Below are 24,876 nucleotides of genomic sequence, written 5' to 3' on the forward strand. Positions count from 1 at the left end.
GCTTGCTAAATGACAGTGTAGAACTACATAGAAACTATGATGCTGTGGTAAGTAGCAGCTCATGTGGATAAATGGTAGACACAGAAACCCCTAAAGAATCTACAGAGACATTATTAGAAATAAGTGGTTAGTAAGGTAGCTGGATAGAAGACATTATGTATTTATCAGCCAAAAACAGAAATCGAAAATCTAAAAAAAAAGAAAACTCATTTACAATAACATCAGAAGTATCAAATATCCAGGAATAAATAGAAGAAAATGTAAAAAAAATGTACATAGAAAACTATGAAACATTATTGAGAAAAATAATAGAAGACCTAAATAAGTTTTCTAATACTGTGTCTCATGGACTGAAAACAGTAAGGATTCCATATGTAGAAAATCAAAATGCCAAGAATTGCCGGGATTCTCTTGGAAAATAATGAACTAGGAGGAGGACTTTATTGCATATCAGAACTCATTGTGAAGCTAAAAATGTTTAAAAGCATGACTTGGCATAAGGCTAGACAACCCAACCAGTAGAGCAGAATAGACACTTGATCTCTGAGAAACATGGCACTGAGCATAGTAGGGAAAGGACAGTCTTTTCAGTAGCTGGTGCTGGGTCAGTTGGATGGCACATTACAGGGAAATGAAATGTGCTCGCAACCTCACTACAATCTGCAGTTGATTGTATTAGGGTTGTTATTGATATTGTTGTTTTTAAAATATGTCCCAGGCTGGGTGTGGTGGATCACTTGAGGTCAGGAGTTCAAGACCAGCCTGGCCAATATGGCAAAACCCTGTCTCTACTAAAAATACAAAAATTCACCAGGTGTGGTGGCACACACCTGTAATCCCAGCCACTTGGGAAGCCGAAGCAGGAGAATCATTTGAACCCCGGGGTGAAGGTTACAGTGAGCCGAGATTGTGCCACTGCATTCCAGCCTGGGCGACAGAGCAAAACTCTGTCTCAAATATATATATATATGTATGTATTATATTTGAAATTAGCTTTAAAGTAAGAAAAAAAAAATTCCACAGATAGAACGGAGGAGAGTACCTATGAAACAAGATTGGCACCTCCCGGGGAGCAGTGGTGCCTGGGCAACTTCTCCCTTGGCCACATGTGCTGAAGGTGGAGCTGTGGGTCTCCTGTGGAGTCACAGCAAACAGGCACTTGGAAAGTTTCTTTCAGTCTTTGAGTATTGGTTGAAAGGAAAGCACCCAAAACTGTAGCCAAAGGAGTTGTTATACTTCCAGAAAAATCTCAAAAGTATTGCAAGCAACAGTAGTAGCTATTGGATCAGACCTTAAAGGTGGGGGTGGAAAGATTTAACCAGTTAGTGTGAAAGTTAAAGTTTTCCCAGAATATGGAGGCACCAAGTAGTTCTAGACAAGGGTCATTTCTTATTTAGAGGCGGTGCCATTCTTAGAAAGTGTGTAAGCCGAAGTAAATCCCTACTGAAACGGCATCACATGAGGCTGCCCGTGCCACCACAGTTCCAAAAGCTTCATCATGTAAATGACTTCTGTATCTCATACTAAACTAATGATAATTAAAAAAAGATTGGCAAAGTGTTGGTAATTATTGAAGCTGAACCTGAGGGGTTTATTATACTTTTCTTCTTTTGTATATGTTTGAAAGTTTTCATTGTATATAGTTTTCTTGAAAATGAATTCCATGTGGCTCGCAGATCTAAATGTGAAAAGCAACATAGTAATGCTTACAGAAGATAACGTGGGACATCCTCGTATCCTAGAGAGCAGGGAAGAATTTCTGAAATATGACATGAAGAAGACTCTGCAGAAAGATGTGGATAAATTAGACTACATTAGAACTTCTTTGTTCAGCAGAGCTATTACAAACGAAAAGCTACTGAGTAGAAGATACTTGCACATATATATAAGCAATGAAGGGCTAGATTTTAGAATATATGAAAACATCAATAAGCCCAATGGAAAAATAGGAGATTTGATCATGTACTTCATAAAATAAGGTATCAGAATCAACAACAGATGTATAGAAAAGGACCTAATCTCATTAGCAATCAATAAATACATATTAAAACCACAGCAAGATACCACTACACACTTGCCAGAGTGGCTAAAACTGACCATACCAAGTGTCATCTTGGTGAGGTGAGATGCCATTGGGACTCATAACCTGTTGGGAGAAAACTGGTAAAACCAATTTGGAAAAGTTTGGCATTTACTAAAGTTGAACTCTCTCGTATGACCTGGCATTTCCACTCCTGGGTATGTAGTGAATATAGAAATGCAGGCACACAGACACCAGGAGACATGTACGTAACAGCTTCATTCATAACTTGATAAGGGTGGCTACCAGTAGTAGAATAGATAAATAAATTGGGTATTATTCATACAGTAGAATGTTATACAGCAGTGAAATGAATGAACTGTAGTTCTACACAAAATTGTGACTGTAGTTCCTAACCAAGATTGAGCAAAAGAAGCCAGACACCAAAGAACGCATTTATAGGGTTCTTTGCTAGCTTGAAAAACTAGCAGGACAGGGTAGGATGCATGCTTAGGTGCATCTAAACAAAGTCCATTTGTGCTGCTGTAACAAAGTACCTGAGACTGGATAATTTATATACAACAAATTTATTTCTCACAGTTACGGAGGCTGGAAGTCAAAGATCAAGGCATCAGCATTTGGTGTGTGGTGAGGGCTGCATCCTCCAAAAGGGAGAAATGCTGAGTCCCCACATGGTGGAAGGTGGAAAAACAAAAAGGGACAAACTCCCTGCATCAAGCTCTTTTATCAGGACGCTAATCTCATTCACAAGGGGAGAGGCTCTCATGACCTAATCACTTCTTAAAGGCTCCACCTCTTAATATTATCACGTTGGCTATTAAGTTTCAAAACATGAAGTTTGGAGGGAACACATTCAAACCATAGTAGAAAAGCAAGGAAATGAAAACCATAAGAGAGAGATTACTGGTTACCTTTGTGGGAGAGGGAAGAGGTAGCAGTGCTTGGGGAAAGGACAATGCGGGGGTACTTTTGGAATGGGAGCTCTTTGCTCCTTCCTGGCCTAGTTGGTCGTTAGGCAAATATTCACTTTGTGACATTCATTGCACTGGATATTTTTGCTTTGGGGTACTCTGTGTGTATATGTTAGTATTTTTTTTTTAAAAAAAAAAGCTCCTAATACTGGTTTCTGTGTTATATTTTAGAAAAGCATTTACCTTTTTAGAAATCAGTTAACCTAAACATTTGAGGCACTTAGAATGCACAGGGTGGGGTGAGCACAGTGGCTTATGCCTGGAATCCCAGAACTTTGTGGGGACCGAGGTGGGCAGATTGCTTGAGCCCAGGAGTTCCGGACCAGCCTGGCTAATATGGTGAAACACCATCTCTACAAAAGATATAAGAATTAGCCAGGCATGGTGGCGTGCGCCGTAAGTCCCAGCTATTTAGGGGGCTGAGGTGGGAGGATCACGTGAACCTGGAAGTTCAAGGCTACAGTGAGCTGAGATCACGCCACTGTACTCCAGCCTAGAAGGCAAAGTGAGACTGTCTCAAAAAATATATGTGTGTGTGTGTGTGTGTGTGTGTGTGCGTGTGTATGTATATAGGGTGTTTCTTTTTGCTGTGTTTATGTAGGTAGCCATTGGAAAGGGAACATGACTGAATCGGTTCATTCTCAAAAGACTTGGTCCCTTTAGGTCCATTCTGTGGAATGACACTGTTCATGCCCTGAGATTGCATTTGGGGCATAAAGGTATTTGGTCCATGGTGAGGAGGGAGATAGAGTGGGAGCTGCTTCCTGAAAATTAGAAAGATAAAGGTGATCAATGAGCTGGTCCTGTTTGGGAATTTTGAAGACCAGTTTGTGCTCTCCACTTGAACCTTACAGCGTTCTCATTTACAGGAATGGAAAACTGGAAAGAGGAAGGCTGAGAAAGATGAGCTGGCGGGAGTCATGATATTTTCCACCATGGAGCCAGAGGCACCTGACTTGGACTTAGTAGAAATGTGAGAGACGCTGCCAGGTTTTCTTTCTTCTCAATCTGCACCCTCCTCCTTTGGCCATCAGGCCTCAGCCAGAGTAGCCGCAGCCGAAACTCAAATTGTCAGACTAGAGTTTTATGAAATGAGCGGGATTTGTAGTCCAATGACAAGGGAAACATCATTTGTATGTAGAAGTACTGTCTTTATAACTGCAACATCAGATTAAAATCTTTCTTTTACCTTGAAGCCAGTGATTTCATAGTTGACACGGTGTTGAGTAGCTGTTTCCAATAGTGTGATGAAACCAGGCGGCACGGAGCCACCTAAAACCCACGCAATATTCAGACAGCAAACCTCTTTGAACATTGCCTTGAGGAAGCAGTCTCTAACCTGCTTTTTCTGTATATTTTTTTAATCTGTTGATTTTAATCATTTAGTTTTTAAAATACAAGGTCAGTTGAAACTTTGGAGTAGTTCCTTTTCTCTTAAGGACTTACAAGAAATTTGCATGGTTTTTAATTTTAAAAAACTTTTTCATCGTAAAATTATTGTGTATGTGTTACCGAAAGTATAGACAAGAAACACACACACACATACACGTAACTCTTCAACCACCCAGAGAGAAAATCAGTGTTAATATGTTAGTGTTTAGTCTCCCAAATCCTCCTCTGTACATATGTAATTATAGGAAAGGTTGTTTAAACAAAAATGATCTCACACTAGACATTTTGTTTTATAATCTGCTTTTTTCATCTAACAGTATATTGTGATCTTTTTAGGCTGGTAAATACACTTTTGACATCCTTAGAAAGAACTGTATCTTTCAGATCACTTAGGTGATTGTGTGTCCGGGTTATTGTCTGTATTTCACTGAGTACTTGGAATGAATGGCCAGTTAGCATTAGCAACCCCTATTATTCTTTTATAGATTTGATGGTCCCCCCAGTGATTGGAATTTTCCTAAATAAGATATTCAATAAATTATTTTATTTACTTTAGAATAATTTTAAAATTCACAAAGAATTGTAGAGGCAGAAAGGAAGCAAAGTTAAAATATAAATCACCGCTTTTTACGTAGTTCTTTAAATGTCTGCATCAAGCCTGTATTTAAGGCTAACTTAGTGAAAGGGGAGTTGTTACCGTGCAAGGAAACAAGTGCCTGTGGGTACATTTGGCCTGAGTGTCCCCACAGCAGTGCTGTTCCTCCTGCTTATGTGACTGACGGCTGCCTTCGCCCACAGAGAGCAGAAGTGTGAGGCTGTGGGGAAGTTCACCAAGGCCATGGATGACGGCGTGAAGGAGCTGCTGACGGTGGGGCAGGAGCACTGGAAGCGCTGCACGGGGCGTAAGTCCACTCCTTACAGCGCACTGGGCTCGTAGGGGGTGATGCAGGCTCGGTTTTATGTCCCTTATCATAGAAGGGAACCTGCTGCCTCAAACAGAAGTGTATTTGGTGGATGGCAGTAATGTCCCTCCTATGATTCTGTTTAATCTCACTTCACCCAAATTAAACCACAGAAAACTGACTAACAAAGCCAGATTAAGAAATCTCATAAGGAGCACCATGTTCACTTAATTAGTTCCAGTAATTTGGGGCTTTATGATCTTTGGAAAATTAATCATTTTTGCATGTTTTGAGAGTGCTTGTAGTTATTCTTAGTCTCATGATTTTGTTTTTTAATCTTCATCCATTTGGTAAGATGTTGTATATTTGACTAAAGCCATAGTGTTTAGAAAAAACCAGTATAGTTAGTAGTAAAAATATGTCAGAGCAGAAGCACTGCCGAGGGGAGAGTGTCACTGTCAGTCACGGCTTTCTGCCCACTCTGCCGTGTCCCTAAGAACTTCCTGCCTCCCTCCTTCTCTTTGGTTTGTAGGCTTTCGTTCTGCTGAAGGTTTTTCCTGTATTCCCCAGAACTGTGCAGCTCTGTCGCCACACATGTGGCCCAGGATAGATAAACAGTCACGTATCCAGCTGTGGGGCTAATGCTGTGGACTGCTGCCGTGTTACACCCACAGGCTCAGAGGCTGCAGAATGACTTGTCAGGCCGTGAAATGCTGGGATCTCACTGCTGTCCAATATGCAGATGTCTTTGACTCCCTTAGAGTCCTAGGACTTCTCTCCTTTATATCTGGTCTGCTCTTATTGCTATGTCTTAACTTCTGGAGAAAAGGGCCTTCTAATCTATCACTAAGAATTTTCTGGCCTTCACCTCATAACACCATACAGGAATATTGGTTGTATTCAGTTTTAAAAAAATAAGAATGTTTTATATTTTGAATTATGAGTAATATATACCTACTTTTATATTGGCCTTTGATGCTCAGCATAGGAAAGGGATCTGTTCTTGTAATGATTTTTTTAAAGGTGATATTTTTACACTAAAAAGGAAAACAATCAGAATTTGAAATCCAATAATAATTTTAAAGAACAGGAAACTAAATATGGAGTGACTCGTAGATGAATTAAAAGATAGCACAGCAAAGACAATGCCAGTATTACTATTCGATCCAGATATGAAATCCAAAGCCTTACATCAGGAGTCAGTAAACTATGGTCTGAGCGCCGAATTTGGCTTGCCACGTATTTTGTAAATAAAGTTTTATTGGAACACACCCATGCCCGTTTATTTGTCTATTGTCTTTGGCTACATTTGTGTCATAATGGTGGAGTTGAGTAGTTTCAACAGAAACTTGTGGCTCCATAAAGCCTAAAACGTTTACTATCTGGCACTTTGCAGAGGAAGTTTGCCAGGCCCTGCCTTACCTCAACCATTAGCCAATGCTACCTCTACCTCTTCCTCTACTAGCGGCAATACCAGTACCAGTGGCGCTTTACCATCCACATATTATACCAACAAAAGAACTTGTAACATAGCAGCTATTCATGCTTGAGGGGCAGACACCAGGAATAATAGTTGTTTCTTTCCCATAGCAAAGAAATATGATGCTATATCCTAAATATAGAGAATTAGCCCTGAGAAAATAATGTATACAAATGCGGCATCTAGAAAACAAAACTTGTGTCAAGACTTTGGTCATAGAGGATGACTCATGAACAAAAGGCGAATTGACATTATTCTCAAAAGCAGAGGTCCCCAGTCCCCAGGCCATGGGCTGGTACATGGACCATTACCGCACAGCAGGAGGCAAGTGAAGCTTCATCTCTATCTCCAGGCGCTCCCCATCACTCACATTACCGCCTGAGCTCCGCCTCCCGTCACATCAGTGGTGGCATTAGATTCTTATAGAAATTCACACCCTATTGTGAGCCACGCATACACGAGATCTAGGTTGTGAGCCCTTATGAGAATCTAATGCCTGATGATCTGAGGTGGAACAGTTTCATCCCCAAACCATCCCCCCAACCCACTGTCTGTCCGTGGAAAAATTATCTTCCATAAAACCAGTCCCTGGTGCCAGAAAGGTTGGGGATCATCGCTGTTCTAAAGTATAAATGAAAGAATTCAGTTCTAAAGGCAGTGAATTAATTTTGACTGTAAACTCTTGCAAGACCATCATAACACATCGTTTAAATCTGTATGTTCTTTGAAAGCCATTTTTCCTGAGTGCAAATTTTACAATTGCATTTTTTAAGGCTATCATAAAAATTTGGGATTTTGATATCTTTTAAAAAATTAAATGCCTTATGTCTAATGTCCGATAAACTCCATGTCCTGTGTAATTCACAAGGCTAAATGTAGAAAGTAGGGAATGCTGACCTCAGGCTGCTCTTTTGTGGGATGGGGAAAGGGATTTGACTCAGGCATATCTCCTTCTCTTTCTCAAAATAGTTCTTTAAAATTCCTAATGTGTAGAATGAAAACTCCAGCACACACTCTGCATGGTGAACCACATGCCAGGCACCTTTAGGTAGAGAGGCAAAACTGAGGTACCAGAGGGTGGACAGTTTATTAAAATTAACTGAGCTCATGTAATTTGGATTCATGTTTCCTGATAACTGCAGCTTATAGACCTTACCTCAAATGTCTCTGACCTAAATATTTTTTAAAGAAACATTAAAAGTTTTCTTTTTCTCCTTTAAAAACTGCAATGAGTCTTTAAATGCAAATAATGGTTTCTTTTGAAAGGTAAACAGATGCTCCATTTAAGGGGGCTCCATACAAATGCAAAGAAAGTAGCCTAAGGTGCAGAGACTCTTAGTAAGTTCTCCAAAGTGATCCCAGAATCTTAGCACCTTAAACAGAAACCTCAGGGGTCATTTAGTGAAATCATCTCTTCATACAGATGAGAAAACTCAGACCCCTCTTCCCTGGTCATGCGACCTCTGACTGTTGTATTTTCCTCCGCACCTTGTTGCTTTCAGTCTTTGGTGGTCATGGTTTGCAAATGGTCATTTATGCACCCGTAACAGTGGGAAAGTCTGCGTATTTGGAATCACAAGTCCACATCCAGCATTTATTAGCCATGTGACCTTGGGCAAGTCAGTTATCTGAGTCTTACTTTCCTAATCCTCTCCATGGTGAGGATGGTGTCTCTGCATCTGGTAGAGGGGCTAACGTGATGATTGAGCGCAGTGTCGCTAGAAGCACTTTGTAAGCTAGAAATCATCTAAAGGAGCTTCCATCTCACTTACCTCTCATTTGGTGAATGAGAAAGTAGGAGTGATTGTCAGTAATGATAGCATCCACCATTAATTGAACAGTCAATTAAAAATAATCGAAAGAAATCAGTTGAAAAAATCACTTTTGAAACAATGTTTTATGAAGGAATATAGACTATTTTGAATCACTTCCAACGTTACGATAAAGTAATCACTTTCAGGGAATAGTTTAATCCCATTTCAGTTTGCTCAGAAGACTAATCGTTTATTCCTTTTTCTCTTTCAGCATTGCCCAAGGAATATCAGAAGATAGGAAAGGCCTTGCAGAGTTTGGCCACAGTGTTCAGTTCTAGCGGCTATCAAGGTGCGTCTTTCTTCATTCATCCAATGGGCCTTTAGAGCTTTATCCAGACCTGTTGCCTGCAGACTCCCTCCTCAGTGAAGCACCCTGGTTGTTGATGTGTAAATTGGCTAGGCTGCTGCACTAAGGACTTTTGCACCCTCATCCTAGGACTTTTGAGAAAAGCCAAAGGTTGTTATAATTTGTATTTTCTTGCTAGCTTGTTTACCTTTTTTTGCTCTCAGGTGTAGCATTTTTGTTTCAAGGCCATCAGTTTCATTTCTCTGCCAAGTCTTCCTGTTAACAGAGGCCAGATTTGGCTGGGCATAGTGGCTTACTCCTATAATTCCAACACTTTGGGAGGCTGAGGCAGGCAAATCACTTGAGTACAGGAGTTTGAGACCAGGTTGGGCAACATGGTGAGACCCCCATCTCTACAAAAAAATCAAAAATTAGCTGGGTATGGTGGTGCGTACAGCTAGTCCCAGCTATCTGGGAGGCTGAGGTGGGAGGATCACTTAAGCCCAGGAGACAGAGGTTGCACTGAACCGTGATCTTACCAGTGCACTCCAGCCTGGGTGACAGAGCAAGACCCTGTCTCAAAAAAACAAAAGCCAGATTTCATCAAGGCCATTTCAAGGAAAAATGTTTGACCAAGTAGTAAGTTTGTGTTGCCTGTTTTCTCCTTAACTGTTTCAGCTTACCCTATAAATATGTATCTTACCCATGGAATTTAGAGTTCATGGTTTACATTGGCAGCACTTAATGAGAACAAGTTAGCTCTTTTTATTAAAAGGAAAAAGAGCCCAGGCAGCATAAGGAGACCCCATCTCTACAAAGAAATAATAAAAATTATCCAGGCATGATGTCACACACCTGTAGTCTCAGCTGTTCTGGAGGCTGAAGCAGGAGGATCGCTTGAGCCCAGGAGGTTGAGGCTATGGTGTGTCATGATCACAACACTGCACTCCAATATGAGCAGCAGAGTGAGACCCCATCTCAATAAAAAAATAAATAAAAAAAGAATAATAATGAAAAGGCATTTGTCAGCTAGGTGGCACCTATTAAATCTGTTATCTCCTGTCACTTACAGAAGTGATAGAATTGGTACAGGTGTTGGTCCTGATACTCAGGGCAGACAGTGCTTTGAATGTCAGTTTCTGAATATTTTAATAATAAACTAATAAGAAATTAGTTTATCACCAAAATGTAAGATTTAGGGCTCCCACCTGGGAATAGTTCTCATTGCCCTGGCCTTATCATGTCTTACAGTTGACACTTTTAGACCAGAAGTGGTCTTTGAGGTCTAGACTAGCAACTCAAGGCCAGGACAGAGAAACATCTTGGCCCAGGTAACAAGTGGGTGGTGGAAGAGCTGAGATGAGAGCCACACCCATTGCTTAGGGAGGAGGCAGATGCCTTGGAGCCCTTTTAGCATGGTGGCTCTGCGATGTCTCAACAGGGTGAGAGCATTTCTCCTAGAGATGCTGGACTTTCGGCCCGTTGGTCCTGATGCTTTCTTACGTGTCAGAACTCAGCTGCAATCTGCCTTCCTTGAACCTCACCTTACAGCCCTCTTACTGTTCTTCAGCCTAGCCCACAGCTTCCCACTGTCACCTCTTAGGCCACAGAAATCCCTGTGGGAGAACCAGCTCTGCATTTGAGGTTCCTCCAGCTTCCCGTGCCTCGTGCTAGCCCACATGCCCCCGGGAAGCCCATCACCTAGCGGGGCAGAGCGCACTTTTTTCTGAATTTAGTTGATTTGAATTTCTTCATTTTCATGGTGCTTCAGTGACTTGAAAAAAAGGCTTGACTTGTTTAGTTGATTTGGTATTTTTGTAATACGGCAAGAGCAGTAGTTTCCTGCAGTGTCCATATCCTAATTGAAAATAGAAGCCCCACAATTACCCCTTTAGTAACTTCAGAATTTGTTGCTGGGATCCCCAGTAATTTGGAGTCACGTAGAAACCTTAGAAACGATGTTGAACTGAATCATACATTTTGTTGTTGTTGTTGCAGAGAGAGGTTTCCTGCAACCTGGAAAACCTGCTAGACAAATTCTAAAAGAGCTATAGCACTGAATCATAGAATTTTAAAATAGCAATTCACTTCTTTTCCTGGGAAGTGCTAGAAGAGACAAAGATACCACTAACTATTCATGAAATATGTTGTTATTAATAGAGGATACAGGTAATTGAACCAAAAGTCTTGAAAAGAGGGGGAAAAGAAGACAGTTGGTAATCTGGGACATGGTTTCTAAAAAGTTCTTCAATTACTTTGTGCTGTAAATCTTTTCATATATTACTCATCCTCATAAAAATATGGTAGAATTCACCTACCTTCAAAGTGATCAGATTCTTTCCAGGGTTGTACAGTCTGTGTAATTTTAGCCTGAAGCAGCATAGAAGTAAGGAAATGTAATGATACGGAGCAAGGTGGAGTAGAAAAGGATGCAGGTGGCAGCAGGGGTGAGGCAGCACAGCAACAGGGGCAGCCTGGGGAGAAGGTGGGCCGCAGAGCGTGAACCTGAGACACTGTGCCCGGCTCCACAGGCTCATCCATGGGTTCCCTACTGGGAGCTGCCTCATGATCCTTTAACATTTTCTGGACTGTAATTATCAATACATAATTAAATATTCATATTGCAGATAGCACTTTTTCAGGTATTAAAAATATTCAGTGTATGTTTTATATTGAATATCATTCTACTTAAGATACTATTTTAAGGAAGCATTCAAGTTCCTGTTGACTGGCTTTTCTCCCATCGCAAAGGACAGTGGTCAGCAGTGTTGAGTACTGTGTCTCATCACATCCACTTGCTCAGATGTGTTGGTGTCTTTGAGCAGTGCTATACTATGCGATCTTGCAATAACGTAAATGAGTTTGAATCCTAGGAATATTCTGATTATAGTAAAAATAACTTCCAGTGCTCCTTTAACAGTTCATGTACTAACTTGAAATAATATAGACTGTTAGCATGGCCCCTGCACAAAACCGTGAAACATTGCATATTGTTATGGATGATCATATGGAAATATAAGTGATAAAAATTCTTAAATGATTATGGGGGAGGAGAGAGACTTGGAAGGTAAACTTCTGATTATATCTTGTTTTGTAGAGTTGACTTTGGAATAATGTGAATGCTTTACATAATTATTAGAAAACAAATTTAAATCAAATGGAAAAAAATTCCTAATCAAAAGCAAAATAAAACAAATGACTTGATACATCAAGATGAAGGCATAGCACACAGAGGAATTATTTCAAAGCACCTTAAAATGGCATTTTATATGCCCCCAGGAGCAGATGCCTCAAGGTCAGAAAGACTATAAAAATGTTAGGTATTTTCACGAAACATGTAGTCAATATCAGGTTGGTATTGTTATTCTAAAACTTCTAAAACTGTTTTCATATTGTAGGATAAATCAAATATGTAATTATGTTACTGTTGTTAGCAATTAAGATTTTTAAAATAAGTTTTAAAATAAATGAAGAAAACCCCTAAAGTCATAAATTTGCTTTGGAAACATCAGTGTGAGCTCGTTATGTGTTTTCCCTCTTAAAAAATAAAAAAAAATAAAAAATAAAAAAAAATATATATATATATATGCACAATTTGCCTTTCTGTTAAAGCCCTAGAAACAATTACCCAATCCAGTAGCAAGAAGCGTTCCCTGGCACCAATGATAAGGTCCACGTCCTACCGCAATGAACCAGGATTCCTATCAAAAGACTTAAATACCAATTGGAAGAGCCTACCACTGGCCAAAGAAAAGAAAATTTGAGCATTAGTGAAAATGATAATTAATGTGGAATGAAGCATATCAAATATTTTTAAATCCAGAATTATAAAGATGCTTTTTAAGAAATTAATCTCAGTTACTTTTAGAGAATGATAGGGGATTAACTCATTATTTTGAAAACTGTAAAGAGAAAAAAGAATTAAGCACTTAACCTGCTTTTCCTATTCAGACTCTACCTCTGGGTAACCAGAATATTACTGATAAAGGAAAGTTGATCCTTATGGAAGTATTTCGGCTAATAAAGAAGGAATGGTAGAAATAGAATAACACCATTTTGCAAACTCATACTAAAATAAAAGATCCTTGGCCGGGAGCAGTGGCTCACGCCTGTAATCCCAGCACTTTGGGAGGCCGAGGCAGGTGGATCACCTGAGGTCATGAGTTGGAGACAAGCCTGGCCAACACAGTGAAACCCCATCTCTACTGAAAACACAAAAAATTAGCCGGGTGTGGTGACAGGTGCCTGTAGTCCCAGCTCCTCAGGAGGCTGAGGCAGGAGAATGGTGTGAACCTGGGAGGCGGAGCTTGCAGTGAGCTGAGATCGTGCCACTGCACTCCAGCCTGGGCAACAGAGTGAGACTCTGTCTCAAAAAAGAATAAATAATAATAAAATAAAAGATCCAGACAATGGTCATTCTAGATAACGATCATTTTCTAACATTCTAAGAGTAGAAATAACTGGAACTGGTGGCGTGTGACTCTGATCAGGCCTCTAGGTCTAATAGCTAGTGTAAAGAGAATACAGGGACAGAGGAGTGTGTGAAGTATCACCAGAGATGCAGCCAGCAGCATCCAGAATGCAGGCACCAAGGCACACAACAAGTTCAACACCCCACGAAAAGAAACATGCAGGGAAAAAAGGGGCCGAGGAAGAAGAATCCACAGAGTTAAGAAACGTATCAGTTCTGTGCTGTGTGGACCTTTACATCCTGATTCAAGCAGCCAACTCGCCCTGAGAGACCTCATTATAGCAGAGTGACAGTCTCGTCTTAGGTGTCATAATGGTACTGCCTCATGTTTTAGAGTCCTCATCTGTTAGGCAGGATTTATGGATGAGATATTGATATCCGGTGAAAGCAGGTCAGGGTGTAGATGAACAGAGGCTGGCGAGAGCTGCCAGTGGTGGGGAAGGCAGATGGTGGGTGATGGGCATTCATTCTGTTTCCACTAGTTTTGAAAATGTTTGAAAGTTTCTAAAATAAAATTTACCAATAAAATCAATAATAAAATTTTTAACAAGTGAAATGAAAATATGTATAACTTATAACCACTGATAAAATTGGTCATTTTCAGGTGAAACAGATCTCAATGATGCAATAACAGAAGCAGGAAAGACTTATGAAGAAATTGCCAGTCTCGTGGCAGAACAGGTACTAACATAATCACACAATTCCAATTACGATTTGATGCTATCTAGTCCACATATTTAATTTAAAACATGTCTTAAGACAAACTTCCCAAATAAGTACCCTCTTCTTTTCTGTTTCTGTGTATTTTTGTTAATTGTATTTAATCATGGTTTCTTAGATTAAGACAAAGTGGATGGATAAATTTGTCATCAAGAAATCTAAATAGGCCAGGCACAGTGGCTCACAACTGTAATCTGGCACTTTGGGAGGCCAAGGCGGGTGAATTTCTTGAGTCCAGGAGTTCGAGACCAGCCTGGGCAACACAGTGAACCCCAAAAAAATTAGCCGGGTATAGTGGTGTATGCCTGTAGTCCCAGCTACTCAGGAGGCTGACGTAGGAAGATTGCTTGAGCCCAGGAAGTCAAGGCTGCAGTAAGCCATGATCATACCACTGCACTTTAGCCCAGGTGACAGAGTGAGACCCTATCTCAGAAGAAAAGAAATCTAAATGAATGTACCCCAGTATTGATGCCTCTGATCTGTTCTTAGCCATCAGGGGATTCTAATGAACAGGAAAGAACGCTGGCTCAGATCTGTATGGACCATTGCTTAGCCTCTCTGAGCCATGGTTTCCTCATCTGTTAATCTGCAGTGGTAGTGCCTACCCTGTATGGTTCTCAAGATTTAACAGCTCATTAAAAAAAAGCACCTGCTACAGTCCCCAGGACAGGGCAGGTCCTTGTCATAGCTACATAGCTTTTATTGGAATCTTTAGTACCCCAATTTCAGGGTTTTTTTTTTTTTTTTTTTTAGGTAACAGATAATAAGTTCCCTTAAGAAGAATCTAAGTTATTTTCTAATCCCTTAATTAAAAAAAATTTTTTTTCGGATGACTTAAAGCTATGTTTGTGGATGCACACATGTGTACACACACTAATGTGGTTATGGGCTACTTTGCTAATACTTCTAAAAATGCATTCATTTTAGAGATGTGAGTAACATAGCTATTAAAATTACAATTCAGAAAAATGGAAAAATTTTAAATTGCCACTTAAAATGATTACTGAGTGTTTTAATAACATTTTTATATTCTCTGCTCATATTTAGAAGTTAAACTACAGCAACTCATTTGTTTGTATGTAAACATACAGCATTAGCTGAACTTTCTTCCTTCATGGTGGTATATTTTGGGCCACAACAAAATAATTTTACAAACCAACTTAAAAATTACATGATGTTTTGTCATTTTCTTTACAACGTAAGAGTCAAAGACAGGCAGTCTTGGGAGCTACTTTCTTTTAGAAAAAGTGATCTGAATGCTTAACACTCAGTAATTTAGTGTAGCACATGCAGGATTTACAGTCTTTGCATATAATGGTTCTCTTTTCCTTGATTTTCTGAATTTCTCTGCTAGTAACAATCAGCTTGTATCTTGTTATAGCCAAAGAAAGATCTCCATTTCCTGATGGAATGTAATCACGAGTATAAAGGTTTTCTTGGCTGCTTCCCTGACATCATTGGCACTCACAAGGTAACCTGATTGTAGACGTTTATAGAAGACAACAGCAGGTGAAGCAGGCAGACATGCATAGTAGTATTGGTTTTATATGTTTATCTTTATTATTAAAAAAGAAACTGTAATTCCCGTTAGAAAGGTTTTGTAACTGAATTTTAAAATTGGTTTGGGGTGTTCTCACATAATGAATTCTGGTTTTCTCTCCCTTTTTAAAAAGTCTGTACATCACCTCAGGCATGAGTTGTGAGTATTTCATGTCAACCATAGTAGTCTAGTATATTGTGATGTACTTGGATTTGTTAGGAAAATCTCTGCAAACGGCTGGTCTGTGATCTTAACAGTGCTGGCATGTGGCCATTTTAGCATTCTGCTTTGTAACTTAAATATCATGAAGGGGTACCATAGGTAAATTAGGTTTGTACAACTTCAGATAACTTAATACAAATCTGAGAACAATTAGCTTGTTGTCAAAATGTATGCCAGCAGCATCAGAGTTGTAGGCCTAGAGCCTAATTAATGCAAGAGTATAGAGTTGTTCTTCCCAGACAGTCCTAAATAACGAGCAGCATGATGATACTGGAGTGGGAAATGTTTGGCAACCTTTCCAGCCACTTCCATCTAAGTCTTTAAATGGATTCAGCACCTCTTAAAAATCAAAGGAAAGCCCTGGACTTACAATCAGAACACTTAGGCACTAGCTTATAAAATATTCTGTTGTATAAAAGAAGAGAGAGAAAGTGCCTGTGTGCACACACTGCCCTGTACCTAGGCACATGACTTTCAAAACCTGCTAATGTCTGATTTCCATTATGTGCTACTCTTCAAATGGCACTGGCTTCTGAATATTACAGAGATGGTGTGCTGTTTGCTTTTCTCTCTTGTTGTAGCATAAAACTGTTCATTTTAGCTTAGTGACATTTCTCAAGAATAGCAGCCTTTTTGCTTCTAAGGGACTTGAAGGAAGTTAAATTTAGATGCTTTCCTCTCTTGTTTTGTGGAGGTATTTCCTGTTCAGTAGCAAATCAGTTATAGAATATATTAGCATTGTTATATTTTAAACTAATGACTAATCATTTCAGCTTTATTCATACTGTTGTATTTTGTATTTCACAGGGAGCAATAGAAAAGGTGAAAGAAAGTGACAAACTCGTTGCAACAAGTAAAATCACCCCACAAGACAAACAGAACATGGTGAAGAGAGTCAGCACCATGTCTTACGCGTTGCAAGGTAAGATGCAAGGGTCCTTATGAGGTGCTGGTAGAGGTTTTTTTTTTCCCCAGCAAAGTTTCCCTTGCTAGAGAGAAATCCAGATATGAGCATCTGATAAGTAATTGAGACACTTGTAAGCCCCTTGTTTGCAGGATCCCAGTACTGATGAAAATCTGTAATATTTATTTAATTTTTCACCTGTCCACCTTATCTAGCTGTGAATGACAGCTTGATTAAAACTGCACATTTTACTATTTCTGAGAGACATTGAAGATTCCTTTTGCAATCTGTGATATCATAATGCTCTATTAAATGCCAGAGCTCAGCTTTTAGCAGTCTGTAACCTGCGTGCCTTGGGATCATGGAATGTGAAGGGGTTTGGGTGTGTCATTTTAGGCACAGTTTTTTTGTGTTTTAAAAAAAAGAAGACATGAATTTGTATAGGTTTGAGTGTTTTTGAGCAGATGAGAGCAGCAGGTGGATTTTTCCTGTTGGCGGATGGGTGGATGGCATTTGCATGGCAGAGAATGGAGAGCGTGTTCTGTTAGGAACAAAAGCCACAAAATCGTGGTGCTAGATTGTGTCATGGGCGTGAAAGAGTAAAACATACTTAGAGGTTACTGGGAAATAAATTTTGATTGTGAAAGAACTTGAAAACTCTAGACTTGATGTGGGCATTAAGAAGCCATTAAAGGGGAGTAAAAAAAAAATCAGTCTTCAAGGGAGAAGGATTTGCTGGTTATGGAATGGAGATTGGAAAATGCGGACACTGTCCAAGAGCCCAACCAGAAGACCATCACTGTTGTAGTCTGAGCTTTGAGGACCTAAAGATGTGGTACTGGGGAGAAGAGAAGGAAACAAATTTGCAGGCTTTTCCAAGGAACAGCTTTCAAGACTGGGGCATTCATGGGAGAAAGAGATGGACGAGGGAGTGTCCAGAGCCAAGGCCACTACAGCAAAAATGAGGAAACCTGATTGAAGTTTTGGGTTTTGAAGGGTTTGAAATGGGAAATTTGGTTTTGAACTTGTGTTTGAGGGTATCCAAATTGATAAACACAAAGCTTTGTACAACTTCAAATAACTGAATGTAAAATGTAGAGCAGTGTGTGTCATGGTAATCTGTGCAGCCGCTGGCTTTCTCAGCCTGGAGGGTTTGGGAGAAGGTGGAGTAGGAGGCATCCAACGGAGACAGTGAGGCCTTCTGATGATGAAGACTCCTCCAAAGTTGGGGGTAGGGGCAGAGGGGCACAGAGAGATAAGGAATCCAGGTATTCAGTGAAGATGAGGAAAGTTCTCCCTCAGCATCCAGTCCTTCTGCCCTCTGAGAGGCTGGGTTCTGACAGCGTGGCTGGTGCTCATGGACAGCAAAGCTCCCCGTACTGAGGAAGGGCCTCCCACTGTCCCACACGCTGCCCAGCCTTTCACCAGAAACCTGCTGAAGCAATTGCTGCGCGGGAGGGTGCGGGGCAGGGCCCCCAGGTGCCTTGCTAGGTCCAATGCAGACGCACTGGAAGCTGTGAACTGCAGTCATCTGTAGCAAGTATGACCAAGTAGTTTCTCTTTGATCAGTTCTGTTAGAGTAATAGTCCACATTTGGGTGATTTATCTGTATTGGATTTTATAGTTTTGAATATGCAAGTCAGTGTAAGTCATTCGTATACTGGAAAGTAATGTTTGTTATTAACTGTTTTGTTTTGTTTGAGACAGAGTCTCCCTCTGTCGCCCAGGCTGGAGTGCAGTAGTGCAGTCTCGGCTCACTGCAACCTCCATCTCCCGAGTTCAAGCAATTCTCCTGCCTTGGCCTCCCGAGTAGCTGGGATTACAGGCACCTGTCTCCACGCCCGTCTGATTTTTCTATTTTTAGTAGAGTTGGGGTTTTGCCATGCTGGCCAGGCTGGTCTTGAACTCCTGACCTCAGGTGATCTACCCACTTCGCCTCCCACAGTACTGGGATTGCAGATGTGAGCCACTGCGCCCGGCTCAACTTGTTTTTCTAATCTCTTAGTAAAGTGGTTTGCCAAGAACTGACACTGTACTGCAGCCAACCAGATTAGGTCCAGTTGATGATTAATTGTAACTGAGCAGAGAAACCAGATGTTGTCATTTGAAAACTTGGAGGGAAAACTGATTGATGTTTTGATTTTGGTTGTAGCTGAGATGAATCACTTTCACAGTAATCGGATCTATGATTACAACAGTGTCATCCGCCTGTACCTGGAGCAGCAAGTGCAGTTTTACGAAACGGTGAGTGGGCATCCGCATGCCTTTCGCATGTGCTTGAGGAGAGGGTTCCTGGTAAACCACTTTGACCATGTCAAGTTAATCTGTTTGTTTTCTTTAATCCTAAGTAAGAAACCAAAGGAGCCTAAATTTTGGACAGGATTTTTTTAATCTCCTAATTCTATCTGCCCTTTGCTTTTTGGGTAACACTGGGTTAAAAAAAGGTTTTCTTCTGAAGCAGGGTCTTGGATGCTAGTTGCAAGGCCCCAAGACGTTCCTTATTGTGCAGCTCCTTCCCGCGTGTCACAGCCTCTCTGTGCCTCTGTGCACCAGGAACGGTTCTGAATGAGATGAGGTCACCCAGCCGTCCCTGGGGCTCCGTTGGCAGCTGGAACAGGAGCCTGGCACCACGAGGAAACCAAAGGCAGCCTTTGCTTTTCATGAATGAGGTTTTCACAATGCGCCATGGAAATCGCAGAGAAAGAAAACACAAAAAAGTGAGACCTGGAACGGTTCTATTCACAAAACAATAACGAAAACTTAAATTTTTCTTACCTCTGCCTAGTATTTTTGTTGTTTACCAGAAAACAAAGATCTAGTAGCATGTCCACCTCAGGCACCTGCAGGTAAGTTCTGTAATGTAGAATCCAGTTTCCGCTGGCGGCCTTGCTGCCTACCCAGCTCTCCTCTGGCCGTGGGATCTAAGCCATGTTCATGGGGAGTGGTTTGCAAGCCCTCTGCTCACAGCCATACTGGTGGCATCTGCAAACTGGACACTACTGAGAACACCTGTCTCCAGCAGCCAGTTCTTAAAGGAGAACTGTGCTTGATATGTGCCTAATGCATATTTGTGAATTGTGTCTTGTACAGTTGGTTTGGGAGACTAACTTATGGGAGGAACTCACCTAAACCCTGTCCTCCCTTACAGGACATGGGCCCTGTGCTCTTTAAATGCACACTTTTCCCGTCAGTTGGTGCCATTGTGGATTTGCCTTTCATTGTATGTTAGAATATAACAGATTACATTTGTCTGTGTGAGAAAATAATGCAAGGGAAACTCTCCGAATTTTGATAACGTTGATTTATTGATTTTCAAGTCCAAGTATAATATAGTTATTTATACATTGTAATTCAGAATAGAAAACCGTGTATTTCATCACTGTCTTTGCATAAACCTAAGTAGCTGATACAACATTGTCAGGTTTTCAATCTAAGTTTTATGGCACAGCAACCCTTAAGTTATTAAAATACGCGTGTGTGTTCGTGGAGCAGACATACATTGAGTGTTTCTTATATACCAAGCCCTCACTCTGGATGTTTACCATCCAGGGATGGATAAGACAGCTGCGCCTTAAGGAGCAGGAGGCCCTGGCGCGTAGACGACTCCAGCGCCTCCTTAGCTTCACAGGCAGGCTCGTGCTGTCTGCACACCCAGCAGTGACAGAGCAGGGTGTGGCCAGGGCGACACAACCTTCAGGGGATTCTGGAAGCTCATACTCCTCCAGGAAAGGAGGGGGCTCTAGGCAAGCATGAAGGCCTGAGCCCCCAGCTCATCTGAGGAAAAGCAGTTCGTCTGGAAGCGCCGCTAGGGCAGAGGCAGGGAGCACGTACAGACGCCCCCCGGCGGGAAGGGACCACCAGGGCCAGCTCGGGCCTCAGTGCTGCCAGTGCCATTCAGGGTTAAGGTCTCTCCAGCAGCAACGCGGGGCAGGGCTGGTGCCAAAAAGACCAGTTAAAGAATTGGAATTTGTGTCATGTTTAACTTGTTGGCATTGTGAATAAAGAATACTGTGAGGTCGTAATGGGAGTGATATCTCAACGTTATTTTGTTTTGCTTTCTTGTCAGATTGCAGAAAAGCTGAGGCAGGCCCTCAGCCGTTTTCCGGTGATGTAGGACAGAACGGGCCTTGAAGAGAATGCTGAGCGCTTTCTCCTGACTTGGGGCAATGCAATTCAAAACTTTTTTTCCCCTATTATTCAGAAAAAAAAAGAAAACCAAAAAGAAACAGTTGCAAAAAACTGCGTTTATTTTATTAGCCACCCTAAACGCATCAGTTATTTAGGGATGGTCTTTTGTTCATTTCCGCATCCATTATTTAAACCAGTGGAAATCATCTCTATTTTTGGAAAGTACTTAAAAGTTACCAGAATTTTCAATGGAGAATGAGGGGTTTCTCCCCACTGATATTTTACACAGAGTCATAATTTATATGTCTTATAAATTATATGTCTTATATAATTTATAAGTCTCCCACAATCTTCCAGTTCTTACCTGGTGTCAGATAATTAATTACTAATTACTTTCTTAAAAATACGATCTATGCCAGAATAAAAAATATCTATGTTTGTATATTTTTATAACTCTTTTCAGTCCTCTGGGGTTCCTATCATTGAGGGAAGTCTTTATGCCTTTCACTGCCACAGTTACGGCTCAAGTGCTTACACTTCAGGATGGAGGATGCCGGGGGCCCCCGAGGCTGCCAGCAACATCATGGTGTGTGGCAGGTGGGCCATCCCATGTCCCTCCAGGGGGACCCCACAGCCTGGCAGATGAGCAGATACCCCTGGCCACCCGTGTCCTCAGCGTCATTTCTGATGTGTTGCTCTCACGTGAGGACCAGTGCTTTCTCTCTTTGCACTTTCTTCCTAATCATGGTTAAGGCAGGTTTTATGCCATAAAGAATACATTAGAAGAATTGAGGGACTTTTTAGAGAGTTTTGTGGCTTTGGTCTAACGGGTGAGTGGCTGTGCTCAGGAGGGCCTAGGGGGAGGAGGGCACCACACCCAGCACCCCGGAGCCTCTCGTCCCTTCTTATTCTTTGGCTGCTCTTCCAACGTGATGAGAAGGGCTGTTGCAGGGATGGCACACTGCTTGATTTGGATGGCGGGTTCATGGCCAGTTGGTGTAATCAGCAAAGAGAAAAAGCACAGTTTAGCACCCCTGCCCTCCCCATTAGATGGAAAAGTGTAGGGACTGAGAAGGGTTGCAGCCTGAACAGCGTACAGAATCCTGAGGACTTTGAGATTGGAAAGAAAGAACAGACCAGTGCCCTTCCTGACTACATCCAAAACTTCACACAGGATGTTTCTGAGCACCAGCACTTCAGTTAATGGCATAAAGCAAAACAGGACCTTGGCACACCTACAGCTCTAACTCAACACTGGCAGCCACCGTCTCACTTCTGCGGAGGAGCGCTTCCATCTCCCACAGGTGCCTTACTGCGTTCCCTCCCACTGCTTTCATTTTTCTGACCTAATAATTATGGGAAATGGAAAGTCTGGGCCAGCGTAAATAAAATGACACCAAAAATAAGTAGATGAGGAAATCAAATGAATATGAGAACATCTTGTTCTTTAATATCACAGGTTTTTGTTAATGTTTCATAAGTAATTTTCCCCACTTGATTTTTCTTCTATAAAATCCCATAAAACAATGTTTATGCTATAGCCATTTAATATATGTACAAATTGTAAAGAATATGTATAAATGTTTTACACGAATGTAAGAGCATGTAGAAGCCAACATACAAATAAATTGTTTAAAAAAAACTGTACAGTAAATTCTCAAAGCACTTTTTCAAAACACTTTTTGGCCTTTGTGTGTGATTTTTATTGTTGTTATTAAGTGCTTTTTATTCCAGCTGCTGAAAATGGTCCAGGTAATGAATTCTTCCCCAAATCCTACTTCTGTCTGACATGAATTCATCATTTCAGTTCCATAGGTCAGTGTTGCAGTCTGGGAAGCATATCATAAACACCTGGGAGTTGCAAGAAGCAGACACTCACCCTGTGTCCGCCTCCCAGATATTCGGATTTGACTGGTGTGAGGCAGCGGCCAGGAAAGTGAAAAAGGGATGGGGGAAATGGAGATGGCACGGGCTCCTCAGAGCATGGTCACCGACTGTGAGCCAGGAACAGCAGAGGGAATGTGAAAGAAAATAAGAGAATCCACGGGATTTGATACCTGGAAGATTCTCCTTCAAGTGGCAACATAGAGTATATATCCTCAGGGGTCACACGCACCATGTGGTTCTCAGATACATTGATGTTTTGATTTTTCATTATTTGTATCAACCTGTAGACATCACAGAAGAGCTATAGTCGTACAATCACGTAACTTTTACAAATATAGTGGAAAAAATGTCAGGATTTGGAGAGGAGAGATGAAGGCATGGTGGAAGAAAAGGTCAGTCTCCTTGTCAAGCAGGTGACATCAGTTACCTCCCACCTGGAGCAGCAGTCCCAGGATGTCAACACTGCATGGTTTGTAGGTGTTGGGGTCACCAAGAAAGATGACTACAGAGGCACTGGCTGGAACAACGTAGCTTTATTCATTTTCTTATTGGTGACTTTATTCACTTTCTTATTTCTTTTGGTGGCTTTATTCATTTTCTTACTCTGTCATTCTAAAAATGTTTTCTTACAGAAGTACCTACTGGATCTGGGATTTGACATTGCCCTACTTACAGGCAAATAAGTTAGTCTCTTGCTGTTTCATGGATACTGGCAGGGGATGTGAGACTCCTGGGTCTACTCACATAGAGAAGAGACAGCATTATCTACTTCTGTCATGGGCTTCAGTCCCAGAGAGATGGTCTATGGGCACCCCTACCCCCCACCCCAGTGGGCAGGGTTGACAGGCTGTGCACAGCAGCCTCTCCCGGCACCACTGGTCTACATCTTCGCTGAGAGAATCCGTAGATTCCTGCCTAACAACTGGGAATCCAGAATCTTACAGTCTGTTTGTTTATGAGACAATCTCACTCTGTGGTCCAGGCTGGAGTGCAGTGGCATGATGTCAGCTCACTGCAACTTCGGCCTCCTGGTTTAAGTGATTCTCCTGCCTCAGTCTCCCGAGTGGCTGGGATTACAGGTGCACACCACCATGCACGACTAATTTTTTTTTTATCTTTAGTCGAGACGGGGTTTCACCAGGTTGGCCAAGCTGGTCTCAAACTCCTGACCTCAGGTGATCTGCCTACCTCGGCTTCCAAAACTGCTGGGATTACAGGCATGAGCCACGGCACCCGACCTCACAGTCTATAAAGTAGTCAAAGTAAAAAAAGAGTGATGGCTGAGTGGAACTGAACAGTGATGGGTGAGAATGGCCCTGTTTTTCCTGTGTGTGTAACTCAATTTTCCCAGCCTGTTTGATTTTAAATCCCTTTCTGCAAGCAAGTAGGAAGAATGAGTTCCCCTTTTGGGAGAATGTTTTCTGTGGGTCTCTTGCATTCCAGCTGGCTTTTTTGCTGGCTGTGTCAGGAACACAGAGCCCTGCCTTCTCTTCACCCCGTCCACACTGCATTTGTAGCAAGCTACTTGAGGGACAGAGTCATGTCTTGGAAGGAGTATAGGCTTGCCTACTGCTTGCTGTAAAACAGTGGGTTGTCCAGCTCCAGGTCCTCTTCTGACAACCCACTGTTTGGGCAGGCACCCTCTGGCCACTCAAGGTTCCACCAAGGGACTGGCAGGGCAAGGAGAACTGGAGTTTGTGTTGCTTGCTGTGCCATGGCTCATCAAGTGCTTTGCCCCTGACCCAGGAACCTGTCTCATGTCCCCTGCCAGTATCCATGGAACAGTAGCAGACCAACTTAGTTGCTTGTAAGTAGGGCAACATCAAATCCCAGACCCAGCAGGTACTTTTGTAAGAAAACATTTTTTAATGACAGAATAAATGAATAAAGCCACCAAAAAGATATACACTGGCCTAGACTGTTGGAAGATGAGGAATGGTCTTTCACACCCCGTTAGCATACAATAGAAAAGAACCAGAACAAGTTGAGATTTCATCAAAGCAGAAATGAGAATGTTTTGAATGCCATTGGCAATTCAAAGGACAAAAACAAGGTTGTCTGAAGACCAGGAAGCCCCGTGGGGAGAGGTCGGCTTCGTTTCTGACTTGACAGTAAGCT

At 41.6% G+C, this 24,876-nt stretch overlaps 1 protein-coding gene and 1 non-coding gene across 3 annotated transcripts in view; one reads left to right on the top strand and one right to left on the bottom strand.

Moving 5' to 3' along the window:
• SNX9 (sorting nexin 9) overlaps positions 1–22,549 on the top strand; it is a 126,609-nt gene extending 104,060 nt beyond the window's left edge. For both annotated transcript variants that reach the window (XM_023206068.2, XM_023206069.2), the window contains 8 exons: positions 3,882–3,985; positions 5,203–5,306; positions 8,812–8,889; positions 13,962–14,038; positions 15,459–15,548; positions 16,647–16,761; positions 18,896–18,987; positions 20,810–22,549. In XM_023206068.2, coding sequence (XP_023061836.1) covers positions 3,882–3,985; positions 5,203–5,306; positions 8,812–8,889; positions 13,962–14,038; positions 15,459–15,548; positions 16,647–16,761; positions 18,896–18,987; positions 20,810–20,857 — 708 coding nt within the window. In that variant the 3' untranslated portion in view covers positions 20,858–22,549. The remainder of the gene's footprint in view (positions 1–3,881; positions 3,986–5,202; positions 5,307–8,811; positions 8,890–13,961; positions 14,039–15,458; positions 15,549–16,646; positions 16,762–18,895; positions 18,988–20,809) is intronic.
• LOC111538670 lies at positions 10,887–10,945 on the bottom strand. The gene has a single exon (XR_002730421.1). It is a non-coding gene; the product is annotated as a U7 small nuclear RNA (small nuclear RNA).
• Positions 22,550–24,876: the final 2,327 nt, after the last annotated feature.

Source organism: Piliocolobus tephrosceles, chromosome 5 (genome assembly GCF_002776525.5).
Source record: "Piliocolobus tephrosceles isolate RC106 chromosome 5, ASM277652v3, whole genome shotgun sequence".
Lineage (NCBI taxonomy): Eukaryota > Metazoa > Chordata > Mammalia > Primates > Cercopithecidae > Piliocolobus > Piliocolobus tephrosceles.